The sequence below is a fragment of the Grus americana genome, chromosome 16 (assembly GCF_028858705.1).
Source record: "Grus americana isolate bGruAme1 chromosome 16, bGruAme1.mat, whole genome shotgun sequence".
NCBI lineage: Eukaryota > Metazoa > Chordata > Aves > Gruiformes > Gruidae > Grus > Grus americana.
Genome location: NC_072867.1, coordinates 17,664,014 through 17,682,583, shown reverse-complemented (window position 1 = coordinate 17,682,583; position 18,570 = coordinate 17,664,014). Strand labels below are relative to the sequence as shown.

The 18,570-nt window shown below is 39.2% G+C and overlaps 1 protein-coding gene across 2 annotated transcripts in view; it reads left to right on the top strand.

The window, feature by feature from the left end:
* Window positions 1-27: 27 nt before the first annotated feature.
* TTC28 (tetratricopeptide repeat domain 28) overlaps window positions 28-18,570 on the top strand; it is a 187,410-nt gene continuing 168,867 nt past the window's right edge. For both annotated transcript variants that reach the window (XM_054843936.1, XM_054843935.1), the window contains exons 1-2: window positions 28-147; window positions 12,525-12,803. In XM_054843936.1, the coding sequence (XP_054699911.1) occupies window positions 55-147; window positions 12,525-12,803 (372 nt within the window). In that variant the 5' untranslated portion in view covers window positions 28-54. The remainder of the gene's footprint in view (window positions 148-12,524; window positions 12,804-18,570) is intronic.

Genomic DNA, 18,570 nt, shown 5'->3' with positions numbered 1-18,570 from the left:
GGCGGCGGCCCCCTAAGGAGGAGGAGGAGGAGGAGGAGCTGGAGCTGGAGCACGATGGAGCAACAGGCACCGCCGCCCGCCCCGCCGGGGGCCGTAGCGGGGGGCCGTGCTCGGCGGCGGCGGGAGCGGGACGCGGAGCCTCCCCGGGTGAGTTGACGCCGGACGGGCGGCGTGCTTGTAGCGGCGACGGGAGCGGCCCCTCGGCTCGGCCTGCTGCCAGGTGGCCGAGGAGGCGGGAAGGAGCCGCCGGGCCGGGCGCGATCCCTGGCCGCGGGCGTCGGAGGGAAGTTGTGGGGCGCGGGCGGGCCGCTGTCCGACCCCGCGGGGCGCGAGGAGGGCGCAGGCCCCGTGGCCGTCGGGGTGGCGGGCTGGAGCCCGGCTGGCGGCGAGGTGAGATGAGGGATAGGGCGGCGGCGGGGCAGCTCCTGCGGCGGGCCGCGGGCGTGCCGGGGGAAGCGGCGGCGGTCGGCGGGTGCCCGGCGGGGCTCTGGGGCCGCCAGGCCTCGGGTGTAGCCGCGGTCTCGCCTGGCCGAGCGCTCGGCTCCCTTCGCCCTGGACTTCTTGACGGGCTGAGAGCGGCGCCGCCTTCCTGGGAGCCTCCGCCTCGGCCGGCGGGCCCGGGCCATACCCCCGCCCAGCCCCGCCGCCGGCGGGCCCGGCGGAGCGCAGCGCTGAGGGCGGGGAGCTCGGCCGGCCGCCGGTCCTGCCCGAGTGCCGGCGCCTGGCAGTCGCCGAGAGGTCTGTGCGCGGTCAGCGGGAGCGGGGGAAGGCGTGACCGCGCTGTGGTTGAACTGCCGGGGACCTGTTGTCGCCTGTGGACAAGTATTTCCATGGACGTGGTGTTGGCTGGGGTGGGCACCCTCGTGCGAGAGAGAGCACAGGTATCAACGTGAAAATTATGTTCTCTCGGGGCTCCTGGATAAGTAAAAACTAAGCTTACATGTTAACATCTCGAAACTTTTTTGGTAAGTGTGTCTGATGTACTTTGTAGCACTGCAGAGTTTATTGTCCTGCTGGAACTAATGATACAGACACGCGTTCTCAAGCAGACTGGACCTCAACTGAGCATGCCGGCCATTGAAAAAGTTGTAACTCGATATAAGAGCTTTGTTACTCACAGAATTTGGAATCTGGAGACTGTATTCAGTCAGCGCATCTTGGATGACAGCAAATATCATTAATGCAGTTCTGTTTGTTCACTGGAATACAGATTGGTGATTAAGGATGGGACACATTATCCCTGTCAGCAGGCCATGCTGTTATAATTTCATGTTGCAGCCATAGGGATGTCCCTGGTTGTAAATGGAGAGTTGAAATGGCTGAGTGTCTATGCCTTCTTGTCCTCCCTCCTCTTCTTTCCTTAGAGCTGTTCATGTTTATTTTTGGATGTCTTTAATTTTTCTTGGAGGTTTGCACAATCTTAGATAATGTCATCCCTCTTGTGCTTTCTTCTGGTGTTGAACAAGAGCTCTTCAGGTGTTAATGAAATCCTTTATAGGCTCTTTGAAAAGAGTTTTTTGATAAATGGATGAGTGGGTGTGCCTTGAATATTTAAAGATTTTTGTCAGCAGTAGGGTTGGAAATTTTCCTTTTTGGGGATATATGCACAGTCATGTGATTTTTGAAGTCCTAGGTCATACTAGTGTATAAGACTACTGATTATTATTAGTGAGAACATCATTAATGATTATTATTACTGACACTCTGTATTATCCAAATCTTAATTTTCAAGAGGTGAAATCCACTGCTGCAACAGCATCAGTCTGTGTATAAATTTCTGCTGGATATTGATCAAGTCTTGTTTTCTAGCTGCTTCACTCTATCACTTTATCCCCCTCTTAACTCAAGTTGTAAACCTCTTCCTTGTCTGTTGCATATCCTTTCCTCCTTGCCTGGGTACCAGTTACTTCCATTCCTGCTGGGCAGGTCACTTGAGATGGAAATGCTGTAATGAGATGCTGAAGGTGAAGTGCCTACCCACCTGTATCTTAGTGAATGCCATTATTGCCATTGTGCTGACAGACCTGTGCTCCTAGATGGTACGCATCCCTTTGGAGAAGACAACAGTTGTACTACAACAGTGGAATGGTTTGTTGCAGACAACAAAATCCAGGGAGCATGTACACCTGCTGCCCTAATGTGTCTTCCTTAAGTGACTTTCCTGTTCAAACATGGTTTTTGCTGCACTGCTGATTCATCAGTCCATTGTCACTGTGTCTGTCTGCCCGTGGCTAACTGATGGTTCAGAGAAAAAGGTCAGATTCCTCATTGATAATTTATAATTTAATTATTATTCACAATAACTAAATTTAAGATTTTTTTTTTCCTCCCTTTAGCTTATACTAGATCTTTCTTCTCCACTAATGATAGATCTGTTGGATGACAGTGGGAGCAAATGACTCTTCAGACTTAGGAGGTCAACTTTTATTTCTTTTCTATGTCTCAGTGTCATACTGACTATCTCTTAATGAGAAAATGAGCTCCTTTCTGCTTTCTCATTCTTCTTCATCTCAATATTTGCATTACTTTCCACTTCTTCTGTTCTGAATACAAAAACCTAAATAATCTATTTTTATATATATTAAAGATCTATTATACAATATATATGTTACATATATTTTTCTAACTAACTGACTGTCAGTCTTGTATGAAGATTGGTGTTTTAGGCATCTATAATGTGTCTGTTACTGTAGATCTAGCCATCTATTGTACAAACATAACTTTTACACAGAATCTTGTCTATGTATTTAAAAATTAAAATCTTAACAGTTGAGGAATATTTTATGTTTGCTTTCATTTGCTGTTAAATTATGATGAAAACACTGTTTTTTATTTCAGAGTGAGTTTTTTTTTAAAATTAAATGTTCTTTACAGTGCTTGAGAATTCAGTTAGAACTTACTGAATATTCAAGATGTATGTGTAATTTCAATTTCATGTTCAGTAGACTTCTGTGAATTTCTTTCATGTTTTTAATTGCTTTTTTGAATCCATTATTACTATTGTCATTTGTAACACCTGAGATAATTCTGCATTTTAACTATACTGTATGTGTAAGGTTACTAGAGCTGGTTTTCCTTTATCTTCTGCCTCTTTGATGCCTCTCAGTTTCTGTGAAATAGTGAATGATTGTTCCCTTTATTTTCCCTGTGCTGTTCTCAATTTTTATAGACCTTTGACTTATTCCCTTCGATTCTTTTCTAACTTTCACAGTCCGTCTTTGGATACGGAGATTGATCCATATCTGGTTATCTGTTACCCATCTCTTACCTTTACTACTTATGTATCTTTATGTGCTTGTGTGGTGGTGGTAGGAACAAAACTGAACATGGTATTTAAAATGCGCTTCCTGTTTCTCCTCTCCCGAAGATCTTCTTGTCTCTGACTGTTCATGAGCACAGAGACAGTGTTTCCAGGGGAATTTCTCCAGGGACTTTAAAATGTCTTTTGTGAGGGGTAAGGATCTCTTTGGGGCCAGTTATTGTGATAACAGTTAAGGATTTTTTTTCCCCCACCCCAGTCGCTTTGCATTTACTGACATTGAGTGTCATCAGCTATTTATTTCCCAGAATATATTGAAGATTCTTCTGTGCTCTGGGGCAGTTAGTTTTACGTTCGACTATCACTTTGCTTCATTAGTGTAGTGTTTCAGTAGCTCACCTGCGTACTGCCCAAAGCAGTTTGGGTTAGATCTCTGAGAAGCCCAGAAAGTTGTGTGCCACTGTCAGAAAATGAGGAAGACAAATGTGTTGCCAATACCTTGAATTCATCAGGCAAATTTGCCCAGAAGTTTGCAAGTGATGCCCATGCTCGTGCAGTCCCGTCTTCTCTCTTGCTAATGTCCTTGCCAATATAACTTTGTATACGTTTCCTAGTCTGATAATTGATATGGCTGTGATCAAGAAACACCAGCAGACACCTGAGAGAGGCTGCAGGATACCGTTCTAGAGTTTAGATAAATTGTCTCCAGCTGGTTGGTGGTTAATCCTTTAGAAGAAGGTAGAAACCTGTCCTTTACCCTGAACATGCCTGACCAGTTGTGCGTTGGGGAAAATCCCTGTAAGTCGTACATGACTACGACTGAAGCTTTGAAACATTAACCTGCTTCCAGTTTTCTCGAAAGTTCACGCAAGAAGGGTTAAATTATATATAATGGAAAAGAAAATAATAAAGTTGAGAGGCTGCTCACCTTATAAAAAGGACAATACTTTTTATTGTCTTCTAGTACAATGTGGTCCAGAAGGATCAAGGACTTCATGGACCCAGGTGCTCAAAGGAGGAGGCATCTAGTCTCAGTGAGCTTCCAGTTCGATTTGAGATGCAGTGTAACCAATAGGAATAGTGATCAGAAAGCCAGGAGAGGGAAAGCAACCATAACCCAGGCTGACTTATGCATGGCTGAAGAGCTTTTATATAAAAGTTATATATAGAAAGAATGTCATGGTCTCTCTTGGCTATCTCCGTATTCATCACTAGTTGGTATAATGTCATTACTTGAGACGCTTCTTCAGGCAGGACTGAGAAGAGCTTTGAGGTCACCAATTTGAGGAAAGCAGGAATTTGCAATAACTTCATACACATTGCTCATAGCTTTTCAATTATTGTAAATAATTACATTTGGCACTAGATATATGAAAAGACTGCAACTGCATTACATACATGATCCAAATAGTATATTGCAGTGTGTTCACAGTGAAATCAGGCTAGTTTATCAATAGTATTTAAAATAACATCTGTACAACTTAGTTCTTTCTTGGTTTTGGAGTATTTACTTGAAAATAGAATTTTGTTTCTTAACTGAAGTGTTTTGCAAAAGTGTAAGTGAGGGCATAATTTGGTGTGCATAATCTTTAGTTTTCAAAATTTTGTATGAACCAAAAGGTAGTGTTTAAATTTAGCTATGGATCGCATAGTTCTTGTTACAATTTTTAGCCACGTGTAGCATCGCTCAAGTTAGCGTGGATCTAACTGATGTTACAATTGCAGGTCTCTCCAAGTACAGTATTGGAAGCTCACAGTTGCTTCTCATTTTTAAAAAATTCTTTAGAAAAAACATCTTTTTCTTTATAAAATTTTGTATAAGCTCCAGGTAAAAAAAAAAAAATTAAAAAAATCACGTCCTGTTGACAAGTTCATATTTAAAATATTGTCTCTAATTACATTGAAAAAACAAAGTAATAAAATATTTTCAAAACAATATGCTCCAGAAGCCTAGACATATATTTCGTTAGGAAATTTCTGTAAAAAACCAGCCATGTTTTAGTAATAGTGCTGTAAGCTATGATTTTATGTTCAAAGTATTTATTCCTTTTGATTTATTTATGCTTTTAGATAAGTTATAGCTTTTTAATGATATAAAAATAGATTTGCATGAACATCTGAAAATCCCTTCTAGAATTTTATTTAAAAATTTGGAAGTTTGACTTCTAGTTTACCTAGATTTTCACAAAGTAATAACTTTGTGGGGTTTTTTTCCCCCATAATGTAGGTTTACCAGAGGAAATTAAAACCCTATCCATCAGCAGAATATTTACTGACATTCATAGGAATACTTTAGACTAAAGCAGATTTCAGGCTAGATACCCTGATAATTTACATAGAGTAAATCCTAGACTTTAAAAACTGTAGGACGTTGAAAATAATGAAGCAACAGAAGTTTGTAGGATTTCCTTCATATTGCTTCTCCTAGATGGAAGGTAACTTTAGCTGTTTGTGTGTTGGGTGGTGGCACTGTTTTTGTTTTCATTGAGGCATCAAAATTGCATAGGCCTAGTTTAGCTGGCAGTGCACAGAGGGAGTGCGTGTTTCCAGAGACCGTTCTGCAGCTGACCGTTGAGTAGTGTTTCTCTCGTTCACCTACAAGTTTAAGGGTGGGGGGGATAGTCTGAGTCATTGTCCATGCCCCGCTTATGGGGTGTATATATTATGTTGCTGAGATTTAAGGAAATGTTTTCTTATATCTGTGAAGATGTACTCTTGGTAATACTTCATAACAATTTGTGAAGATAAAATTCAGCTTAGAAAAATCTAACAGCCTGGATAGCTGTTGTGCACATCCTACTGTGGCTTAAACTTTCGGTTTCAGTGGCCTTTCATTTCTTTCCACACTATTTCTGTTAAAATGCTGTTCTGATTGGGTGAAGGTTGCATGTGGCTTGGCAAGGTTTCGTGTCTATTCAGAAGCATAGTACAAACTAGCTGAAGTGCTAGCTGCTAGGAGCATGGAGGTTATGGGGAGAAACTTCATATTCTTTATCTCTTCTTGGACTCTTGTCAAAACCAGTTTCTATTATAGAAAGCAGCAATATCGCAGAATATGGAGTGAAATAACCCCATAAAGCCATTTTACAGATTAAAATACAAGATGTTGTATAAATGCTTTCATAGAAAGGAAAGCTCAGTTACAGATTTAAGCTGATTTTGGAAACCCATATTTAGAATAAGTCACTTTGTTTCAGAATCCATTCTGAATGCCAGTTCTTCTGCTTGCTTCTTCCTTTTTGTTTTTCCTCTTTCTGATGCTTCATTGAGTATCTTGAGCTATTTAGATACTTTTTGTGATATGTAGCATTTTTATATTTTAAATTTTTTTTAAAGTTCCACAGAATTTTTTTTAAAAGGTGTCTTAATTATGGACTTGCCACCCAAGACATCTATATAGGACATATTTATTTGAATTGTGTAGCATTAAATGAGATGGATACAAACTAAGAAGCTCTGAAGTGTAAGAATTGTTGTTCTGTGATCAAGTATTTTCTTCATGCTGTTGTACCACACTGTTTTCCCTTGTCCTCTTATCTTGGAGCAGAATTTGGATTTGCTGTGGTCTCTTCTCTCTCATATCATTGGAAGTCAATGAGAATCTGCTCCCTACCATTTTCTAGATAGTGATGTGCTGTTCAGTCAGTCAGATCTTCCAGTGTGTATGGGCATTTACTTATGTTATTTGCTAAAAGTTCTGTCTCTACAGAGGACTAAGTTTAGCAAGCTTGATCTTGGAAGATATACATTCTTGTAATAAAGATTTTTCTGTGTTCAACTTACTGTTTGCTTTGGGAGGTTGGCAGTTTGTTTATTCTTGGGAAGAAGTCAAAACAAGACTGAAGAAAATTGTGTGTAACACTCACCTTGAATGGTCAGTAAGGTTTAATCTTGAGTACCTTCTGCAAGAGGAAGAGGCTTTTTCATCAGTGAAGGGAATTAATTGCTGAGTCTAATCTGAAGCAGATATTGTTGGAGCCTCTGTCTAATGTCACCTCTGTAGGAGAAGCTGGTTTCTGGTGCCCTGTGCTGATTTGGAGAAGTCATGCTGAGAAGCTTGTGCCATCTTCTTCTTTATTAGAAATCATGAGCTCCTACCTTAAATTGTCTCTGCTAGATCCTCTTCTGCACTTCAGTAGAACCTTTTTTGTTCCATTGCACTAGGGAACTTCTTCTTCCTCTTTAGCATTGGTTTAGTATGTACGAGTACCTTCTATAACAGTGTTAGGCAGCCTAAATATGTGCATTGCCATCGCCTTCCGCTGTATTAGTAGGACAAGAGCAGTCATGACTGGAAAGCAGGGATGGCTTTTTAATGAGTACTTTTTGTGTGTTGGTACCATCATAATAATCTTTTTTTTTTTTTTTGTTTGTGGTTTGAGTGCCAGAGTGACTCAGTTTTGTTCTGTGGTTTGTTCTTCTACCTAATGATGTTTTACTGCCTTACGTAGTTCTCATGATAGCAGGACTTAAATAATAACATATTCCAGAAATTACCATCATAGCTTGCTTTAAAATAGTTTCATTTTTTTCATGAGATTATTTAGCTTCACAGGATATTGGAGGCAAAAACCACTTTACTTGGACTGAGAGGATGTCTCCTCATGATTCTCCTCGTTGTTACAGACTCACAGTATGATTCTTGGAAGGTCATTAGCAGCTTTGCATTTTCATTTGTTCATGCATAATAAACAGACAGAAGACAGCTATTGTTCAACTTGTGCATTCTTTAGTCTCGCTGGTGCTCCTTGAGATTGTGCCTGATGAGACATGCCCTTGCAGCGGCCCCTCCACTAGTGCTCAGTGACTCTCCGTGAGCTTGTGAAGGCTGCTTCCAGGAAGTGCCTTCTGTGGCTGCAGCAGCACTGGTCCCTGCGGAGGTGATGGGAAAGATGCTGCCTGCTGCTGGCGGCGCTGAGCCAGAGGTGAGTTCTTCAGTGTGACGCTGGTTGTGCTGTCACTGCCAGACTGAGCCTCCAGCTGGAGGCAGTTATAGCCGTAGCTGTTAAGGAATCTATTTCTTGAAGTATTTTTCTTCTAAATAACATAAGTTCATGACGAGTTCTGGTAGTCCTGCAGCTGGAAACTGCAGTCCTTTCCTCTGAGTATGATAGAAGAATAGAAACCATGCAACATTTGGTATTTTTCATTGTCCCCGATGCAAACCAATCACCAGGAACTACAGTGAAAGAGACAGAGGCCACCTTTAAAATGACACCTGAGAAACTGGAGTAGTTTATTTGATATGTCGTACCCTTAAACTTGGCATTGTTTAACAAAAGAGCTGTTCCGTTGTACGAACGTGAGCAGTGTTTAAACTAGAGATCACCTTGGCTGAATCTGTTGTGTACTGTTACTGACAGGTTGAGCTCAATGGTTCAAAATAGTAAGTTTTGGAAGCGAAATTGTTTCCTCTGCACTCTGCAGTAGACACTGTAATAAAGGAGGAACCTGAAGAAAATATTTGGGCTTTCTGCTGGGAGATCCATGTTTTCTAATCTGGTTATGTTTGTGACTAAGTGATCAGATTAATTTATTCCAGCGTATGCCCTGCTTCTTTCAGTTTTAATGTTGATGGGAATTGGCTGTATTTAACACATTACAATGAATTAAGTCACCTAGTGGTCAATGCAGCCAGTTTTGTTAAGGGAAGTTATAATTGCAGTTGATTATTTAAATTAAGGTAGCTTTATAGTTTTTATGAATTTGAAATGTTGTTCTCTGCCAAGATCATATCACCAATCTGTCTTAATACCAGTTCTTATGGAGTTCAGATATTCTCAGTGGAGCCCTTTCACCTTTAGAGTTGACGAAAATTTCTGTGATGACTATGAATAAACATTTTATCATGACCAATGTACTTATAAATGAATGCTGCATGGTATGGCTAGCTGAGAGGAAGTCATAGTGAAATTGTAGGTCTCCTGACCAGACAGGAGAACAAAGCAAATACTTTTCTTGATCCTATAATTGTGGTGCAAACAAAATATCATGTAGTTTAGAAACCAGGGAGAGAATCTTGCTTCAGTTATAACTGTGGGAGATGTCAAAAGAGAAGACACCTGTGTCTTTTTCTTAGCGTGCTGTTCCATTCCTTCTGACTGGCTGACTTGGTCCTTGAGATCAGTTAGGTGCATCATACAAATATTATCCATATTAGCTGTGCCAGAAATTTGAATTGTGCTGCCTAACCTACCTGTACTTAAGTAAGTTGAATTTGCACTGCAGAAGTTTATTTTGCTCATGAAAATCTCATTGTAGCAGGAAGCTATTGAAGTTAGGAACATAGCAGGATTCCAAAAAGTTCCTGTGAATGTATATAGATTAAAGCAACATCTGTTGCTATTATAGCTGACAGCTTTGAAAAGAGTAGCATTTTAAGTTGTGCGTGAGTGAGTGCGTGTTTGTGGGGTTGTTTGTTTGTTAACGCAGTTTCCAAGGATCACTGGTCAGGGTGATCTCTGACATCGTAAAGAGAATATCCGTGGAGTCCTTGCGTTGGGTCTGTTGTTCACCCTCTGACATTCACCTTGTGTTTGCCCTCTAATACTTTTCTTAATTTATAATTGTTCATTTCCTCAGATCCTCCTGAAAAATTATGTATGAGAGTTCTTTAATCTGCTAGCCCTGTGTTTTCTTGAATATTGCATGAAAGTTCAGCTGCTTTCAGAAATTTTTTACGTTTGAACTTTTTAGGCCCCAGGTAAAGGTTATACTTTTTTTTTTTGAGTGGAATATAGATCAGGTTAAAATATTCCATGCTGCTTAAATACAATGAGCATTTCTGTAAAACTGTACTGGATTTTCTTGCCTGTAGTGACTCTGAAGCATTGGTTCAAAGTTGTATAAAATTAAGTTTTCCACTCTTCTGGTAATTTCCAGGAACAAAAGCTAGTGTGCAAATAACAACAATGTGAAAATGCATTAGTTGCTCTGACTTTAATGGTTGGAAAAATTACACGGTAGTTTTTAGGTTTGCCCACTGAGAAGAATCTTGCACAATGGTGGTACGTTTGTTAACTTCAGCGCGTTTAAGGCGTAGGCAGAAGTATAAGTTCTTGGAATTAAAGAAGCTGTTCAAACTGCAGAGGAAAAAAATAGGTGAAGATGAAAGGAGATTTGAGAAGAATGGTATTTCCTTTGGCTTCTTTTATTTTCCTACAGCGAATCAGCTGTATATGTGAATCATGGTGTCTCTGGGTAGTCACCTGTGCTGTCCCTGGCGCTGGAGTACTCACCAACCCCACTGCCCTACAGTACCTCCAGCCATCCGTGGCCTTCCGGTGACTAATTAGCTTTCTCAGGGTTTCCTGATCTTTGTGTTTGAACATCTAGTCATGTAATAGCTGCAAAATCTTCATATTCTGTTCTTGCAACTTCTCAGGTCACAGCAAACTGACCACATGATGAAGTTTACAGTTAAATACACACAAATGTGTGAGTTAACGCACTGCTTGGCATAAAGCAAAGCGTTCAGCTCTAACGTTTGGGTTGTTGCTCAAAGTAAAGCAATTTTCCTGCCAGTACTTGAGAATATGTGAAGTAGCTGTTTGTAAACTTCATTGAAGTAGCAGAGAAGTATGCCAGTGCATTTAAAGATGTATTGCATATGGAATGAATTTTCAAGGATGGAGAAATTTGCTTGTTATAGTGCTGTTCATAATAATAATAAGTCAAGCTATATATTAGCTTATGTTAGCAGAGTGCTATATAAAGGGCAACTACACAGATGAAAGGAACAAAGTTTTTGGTTAGGTCTTCTGTAGACAGGGTACATTTACTGATACAAAGGAGATTTGGGGTACATATTGGGGAAAAATATTTTAATGATGAAAATCATGAAACAGTGGAATGAGATTGCCAGAGTAAAACATGGAGTCTCCTTCAGTAGAGAAGTTTAGAAACAGTTTGGACAAACACCTGTCAGAAAAAAAATGGGTATAGTCATACAGAAAAGAAGAGATCAGTAGTGTCTAATTTGATGCTTTTCTATTGTAGTTGTTAGACTTAAGGAAAAAAGAAAAAAGTCTATAGACCATTTTAATGCTTGAGACAGGATGTCAATTTGCAGCTTGCTTCCCTTTCCACCTAAAAATATGCCTCAGCTTGCTCTGGTAATGTATTTAAGCCCTACAGTTGTTGTCTTGTGGTAACAGTATGTGATATTCTTAACCTTTGTTGGTCTGCAGGACTAAAAATGGATGATACCAATCTCACTTAAGTATTCTAAACCTTTAATGAATATTTCCAAGTACTTTGTATGTTACCATATGTACCTGTTGCCAAATACAATTTCTGCAGAATTCACAACTGTCTTTTAATCAGAGTTGTACAAAGATACTCGTGCTGAGATTTTGAGGGTCCTTGGGAGAGAGTAGGGTATACACGACAAAATCAGTTAATGACTGCAAATGACTGGCTGAGGAAAATAAGTAACATAGAAAGTTGAATGAGAAGAAAGAGTGTACCAGAATCAATGGAGCTGGGACTTTCTACAGCTCACTTTAAATAATTAATTGGTAATTAAAAGGCGTAAACCTCTTTTTCTTTGTTATTTTGTATTGCCTGAAGTTGACAATCTGGGAAGGTGGCTCTGCCAATCATGACTGTTCTGTTGCTAGAGTAAGTACTGTGCCCCACTAATTTCTGTGAGTATATCTGGTTCCAAAGACTCATCCTTCCCTTCCCATTTATGAACAATTTGCAGCCTGCAGGTGGCTGGGTGTAGAGGTTTGCCAGTGCAAGTTCCTTGATTTGAAGAGAATTTGTACGTTCTCCCATTGTCTGTGCATGCATGTGCTTCTGGGTGATCTACGTATCAAACTTTGGATATACCGGCATCATCTTCACATTCATACCTACTACCTATTCAGATAAACTGCCTTATTTGGTGACTATGCTTTGTGTTGTACAATCAAATAGTATGGCTGAGGAGGAAAAACTTGTGAATATGTGGAGTGCAGCATACTAAAATAGACTACAGCTAGTCTTATGCCTGAAGAAGGTAATATATCTTCTAGAAGATGTCCTTCATAGGGAATGATATGTTTTATAAGGCTCTTTTGTGTTACTTCTGTACCCCCCAAAAAGTCAATAGATAAACAATTTACTTTTTTAAGAATCTGATTCTGAATTTGTAATTTGTTTTGTGGTAATGCTAGTGGCTTTATTTTTTGCTATACACTTTCTAGTATTTTTTTTTTCCTTTTTTGAGTAGCATTTCTTAGCACTAACATATAATTTCTCCCTTCCCCCTGCCCCCCAGATTTCTTTCTTTGGATCAAAATCTTTTGGAAGAAGAAGTCCTGACAGTCCCATGTTGAGCAAAGCTGAATTTGTTGAAAAAGTTCGCCAGAGCAACCAGGCTTGCCACGATGGTGATTTTCATACAGCAATCGTGTTGTACAACGAGGCTTTGGGAGTTGATCCTCAGAACTGCATTCTCTACAGTAACCGTTCGGCAGCCTACATGAAAATCCAACAGTATGACAAAGCCCTGGATGATGCAATCAAAGCACGACTTCTAAACCCCAAATGGCCAAAGGTAAGAAAGTGTATTAGTCTTCTGGGGAAGGAGTAACTCCTTTGGGATTATTATTTATGTATGTAACACCTAATGTAAGCAAGTGCATATATTTCTGTGCTGAAGTCTGGTTTGTTAAAAACTCCAGATGATAATATCTTTTGGTGTTTGGCTTGAATTTCCTGTTCGGTATTAAACTGTTTTCTGTGTAACCATACTTTTCCCCAATGGGAGTATGATACTAGTTTACTATTTTAAACCAGCATGGTTTCTGTGTTGTGAAGACCAGACATCTCTTTTAATGTTAGACGTACTCAGTATTCAGTAGCATACAGGTACGTTTTGTTGCAAAACTTCTTGAGAGGTAGCATGGAGATTCTTAATGGTAATGGATCAATAAGACCTTTCAAAACAGTGTTCGAAGAGTGTTTATGTCTAGCGTATTTTGGATGAACATTTTAAGAAATGTGTGTCTTAGCACTCTTAGTAAGATCTGACTGTACAAGGAAACATTTTGTAAAGAGTAAATGGTGTTGGAAGTTGCTTCCCACTAGCTGCAGTTGATTGCTTCAGTAACTGACTCACCCTTGGCTAGCCCAGGGCCAGCCCTTTCCATGCTAATCAATTTTAATAGCATCGGCTTCAGATTCCATTTCTACTGCCAATCCCTCACACAGTCTTCCTAGCTACTTTAGCTAGATTTAAGAGCAGATTCATCACCCTGGTTCCTCTCCTCAGAAATTATGGCAGGTAGCAAACATAATGCTCTCCATCAGCTGGACTCCAAACTATTGAAGTTAAGTTTTCTTTTATGTCAAAGCAGATCATTGTAAGTCTTGTATTCTGTTTTTCACTTGTTTATTAGCTTCTAGAAAAGCCCTATCATATGCTTCTTTAAGACTGTGTTAATTACTTTACCCATACTCTAAGCACAAATCCAAACTCTGCTTATTATCAGCTCCATGCATTTGTGTTGTAATCCTTTAAATCAACATTGCCTGCTCTCCCTTTTCTCATCAGTCATTGCCTGTATCTTGTCTGGACACGTAGTAGTCCATTAACTAAAAGCATGAGTATTAATCTAGTGGCCAATTACTATTACTTAGCAGTTACCTTTCCAAACTTGACATCATTTCATTTGCTCTGCTGCAGTAAGTAGATGCAGTGGTTTTTTGTGCCTGCATAGTATATTTCCATATGGAAGTGGAAGCTGTTGTATAAAAAATATATATAAAAAAGTGTTTTTTCCACTCAGAACGCAGGATGTTTTTCCTAGATACATGTATATGGTTTGAGGATTCAGTGCTGTGAGAGCTTCTGCTGTTTCTGCAGCTCCTGAGACAACATCTTTCTAACTGAGGTTTGTGTCTGCTCGTTCCACCTCAGAGGGAATGACAGGGATTGCAACATCTGAGTACGTTTGAAGGCAAAAGACTAGTGATATCTTTTCATCAGTATGATCTGTGTACACAATGTCATTTTTGTCTCAGCCTTCAATCATGTGCAAGCTGTGACAGCTTGTCTACTGGACGGCTAGGCATGTCTTCCTTTGGCAATTCTCTCACCGAGAGAGAGAGCATCCTGCAGGTGTTGCAACGTGATACATCTTGCTGAAAGAAAAGAGCCTCATTTTTTTCTTCTCCCCTGCTCTCTGTCAAAATTTGTTATCTTAACTCTGGAATTTCTGGAGTCAAGAAACTGCAATTTTACACAAACTTTCTCACTCTTTCTCTCTTTAGTGAGACCAGAAAACTGCTTTAGAAAAATGTTATTGAAAGTGTTTTCTAAAGCTCTGTCCACTCATAATCACAAAAGGAAGAACATGGGCCAGTGGACATCCTTCCCTTTTGTTGATCCTATTTTTTGGAGTTGCCATCTTGAATTGCAGCACTTTAATTTGTGTGTTTCTTTCACATCTTATTTTCACACTTAACTTTTGTACTTTCTTTTTCTTTTCATTTTTACACTGCTGTTTAATCTTTCTTAAAGAGCTTTAATGTGTTCTCCCTGTTATTTTTACTAAGCCTGTCTGCAATTTACTGTTTGTATCAGTCCACATTAGAAAGAATCTCCTGCTTTGGCCGGGAGATGACTTATATGACCTTGTAAGTTTTTGTTTGTTTGTTTGTTTTTCTTTTTTTTGTTTGTCATTAACTTCTGTCATGTATTACTGCATGTCATAAAAGATTTTGCATGAAGGACTGTGTTTAGAAAACAAAAATTCTTTTACTGTCATTAAACACCAGATTTCTAGGTCAGTTGTCTGAATACAGGGGGGGTTAAAAAGTGTAAAAGCAAGGGTGCTTTGCTTAGTTTTGTATCCTGTTTCTAAGAAGTCTGGTAGTGATTTACTATAGAGCTCACTTAGATGAAAAGTTATGAAAAGACATCACAAAAGAATACTTTCAAAATGTCAGACACAGATAGAAGTACAAGAAGACCTTTGAAATGAATCATTGGAATAGATTTGTGGATCAAAATAGAAGATGGAATAGAAGATTTACTAGCTAAAAGGCTAGTTGTGGTAAGTGAAGGCATTATTATCAGTCTGTTAAATGCAGAAATAGACTATGTACTGATGCAGTACTAAGGTGGAATAGCTTTAAAAAAACCCAACAAGAACATTTTTAGTAATAAAAAAATTATTTTTTTTTTTCAGGTAGACTATATTATTGAGTGAAAAACATGGAATAACTCTTGATTTTAATTCTGCTATTAAGTGTCCACCTGACCTTGAGCAAATGGTATTTCTTCATTCTTTTTTTTACAAAAACGTGAGGAGTCACATTTACAGAACATTTTGAGCCTTATTGGTGGAAAAAGTAGTGGAAGACCTAAATGACCCTGTTACGATGACGTAGCATCTGTTCTTGCTTTGTGTGGATCACTGTGTGAAGGATATCTTGCTCTGTGATACAAAATGTTTATATACTTAGAAAGTTACTATCAGTTAGAAATAGACGAATCAAAGTAGCTTGCAGGCATTCTGTCCTGTATAAAGCTCATCTTCAGTCCATGTTTGTATCTTTCCTTTTATCTTTTCACAGTAGTATCTGTAGTTTGTCAGATTTTCAGTGTTTCACACACTCTCCTCTTTTCTCCCAAACCACCTGAATCCCATTTGGATCCCTGTCTTCTGGTTTTTAATTTCAATGTCAGTGGGGTTTTTTTGTTATTCTAGATTTGCTCCTACAAAGTATACTTTTTTAAAATAAGCAAGTACCAATTAAGAAAAAGAGGTTTTGTTTTTTCTTCAGCTATATGTGGTACATCAGTGGGCGTTATGCTGTTGTAAAAAAATAATTCTAATTGACATGAGAAATGAAGCCAAAACTGAGTTCCTCTAGAACAATCCTATTTATACGTTCTTGAATGGCACCCCTAATAAGAGAATATGTACATGAATCAGAGCTGCTGTCTTGCAGCAGAAGTATTGTATGTCTGCAATTGATATTCAAGAAAAACATGCTTCTCCTCCCACCTTGGCACCAAAAAAAAAAAAAATCTGAATTTTGGACACTTTCTAAAAAATTCCAAATGTTAAAGAATGTCTTTCTGGCATCTATTTGACCTGAAGTGAAAAACATTATTTATAATAACTGCTGTTTTTATAAACTTGTGCTGTAAAATAGTAGAGACTTGGTTCATGATCCATGCTGGTCCTGAGGCAGTTCATTAGATGGCTTGTGCACTGATTCCCCCACTTCTTCCTTCTGTTCCAGCCCAACGTTGGCTGATTATATCTGTTTAGCCTTTTCCATGGCCATCGGGCGATAGATGTCCTACAGGTCAGTTGCCAGCTGAACTTGAAACTGGGTCTGTTCCTCATGACAGAGCTGTGAAATGGATTTGCCTCTTGCTGCCTGACCATTGGAATGTGAGCGTTCCCACACTGCAGCACCAGCGAGTTGTCTTCTCTCCTGGAGCCCCCAGTTCATGGCTCGGAAGCCAAGCTCCTAGCAGACTTGAGGAATAAATAATATGAAGACAAGTATTTAGAATTGTTGGGTTTAAGGCTAATGAGTTTTGCAAGGACTATATAATCACATACATGAGAGAAGCAGCTAGTCTAACTTTCAGAGACCAGAAGGAGATTTAATGTGAATCATCAGATTCTGCATCATTTTACTGTAGAGGCTGTGTCTCAGTCATGTCCTCTGTGACAGTAGGTGTATTTAAAGTCTGATCTGTAATGAGACCCGATCTTTTGTTGTCTTTTAAGCTTTTGTATGTAGAAACAGATTTTTTATTTCACTTGGGCCAAAGGTATGGTAATGGCATAAACATGAAATGAATTTCCCATCAAGGCCTTTCATTAGCTGAATTTGAAGGTCAATAAGGTGTTGAACAGGAAATAATTTGTAGAGGTCAGACTTTGACTGCACTGTCTGCCTTCATTTACACAGTTATGATAGAAGTCTCATAAATATGGCTTGGCAGGGAGTGCATCTTGGCTTTTAAAAAGGAGCCATCATGCTACTACAGTAATTGAGAGAATGAAAACCCACAGCTCAATGAATTATTTTTTTTTATCCTCTGTGTGTTGTTTTCATCTGGAATTGTGATTTTTCACACTCTTCTACATAGTACTTCCCTTTTGCTTTGAATTGTTTCCACAGAAATCATCTGCAATGACTTAGGTTTTAGAAGAAAAGGAAAAATTTTACCAAGTTCTGTTTGTCATTAATTTGGCTGCCCCACAATGAGGGTGACTGTTGGCTTAAGACATCTGTATCTACAAATGAGGCCAGTAGCTGCCACTACATCTTTGTTCTCGTGAATTTGAGTTAGTTTGGTGAGGACTAGTTGCTTTAGTTGGTGAATCTAACTGTGCAAGTCTCATCCCAGGAGGAGTTCTCTGATAAATGTTCCTTTTCAAGCCTTCAGCCCTCGCAGTCTTGTTTCCTCCGTTGTGGATTTGTTAATTTTTTTTTTCATGTGCCCTTTCTTGTTCTTGGTGAGTGTTCAATTCTTCCCCAGTTTCCTTGATTCTCCAAATAATTTATTTAATAAATCAGCTTTTTTCTCTTAGACACCTAAATATTTCCTTTCTTTCATATATCTATGATGAGCAAGCGCATACTGGGAAGCAAAGTTAGTGTCTTAAGATAGAATTGGAATTTAATCTTATTTTTAGGTTTTATTTGTATGGTTTTTATCCAGAATGTCATTAGAAAGTTTACCTTTTATTCCTGAAAATGCCATGATACTTTTCAGCAGCATGTTTAATAAGAGGACAATGTCATTGTACAGCTATGCCAGCTAAGTGAACAGGCTTAAAATTCTTATTGGTGACAGAACAGAGTTTACTGCTACAATAAATTCTATCTCCACATTTGCAATTATTAACAGTGAAACTAAGTGAACAGTTTCAATTAAAATATTAGCTCGGATGAGTGGAACTGAAATACTGAAGTCTGTTCTTGATATTTTCCTGTTTAAAAATATTTCATGTTAATTCTGTTTCCATGAAGTATTGGCAAGGGCAAAGAAAGGGATCAGTATCTGAAAAGCTCATTTGAACTTCCAGTTAAAAGTGCAAGCCCATTAACTTTGAAAGGCACACCTATTAGCTAAGCTCTACTAATTTTTGGAGCTGTTAACAGAGACAGAGTGAAATTCATTCATTTTTTCAACATTCCAGCTGTAGCAACTGTCCTAATGTGGTTAACCTAAGTCAGTGCATAAGATAAACACTAATTACTTGTAATTATTTTACCACAGTGAGATGGCTGTTTAGCTGCTTGTAGGGGATGATGAATTCTGCACCTCTCCAGATTGAACTGTC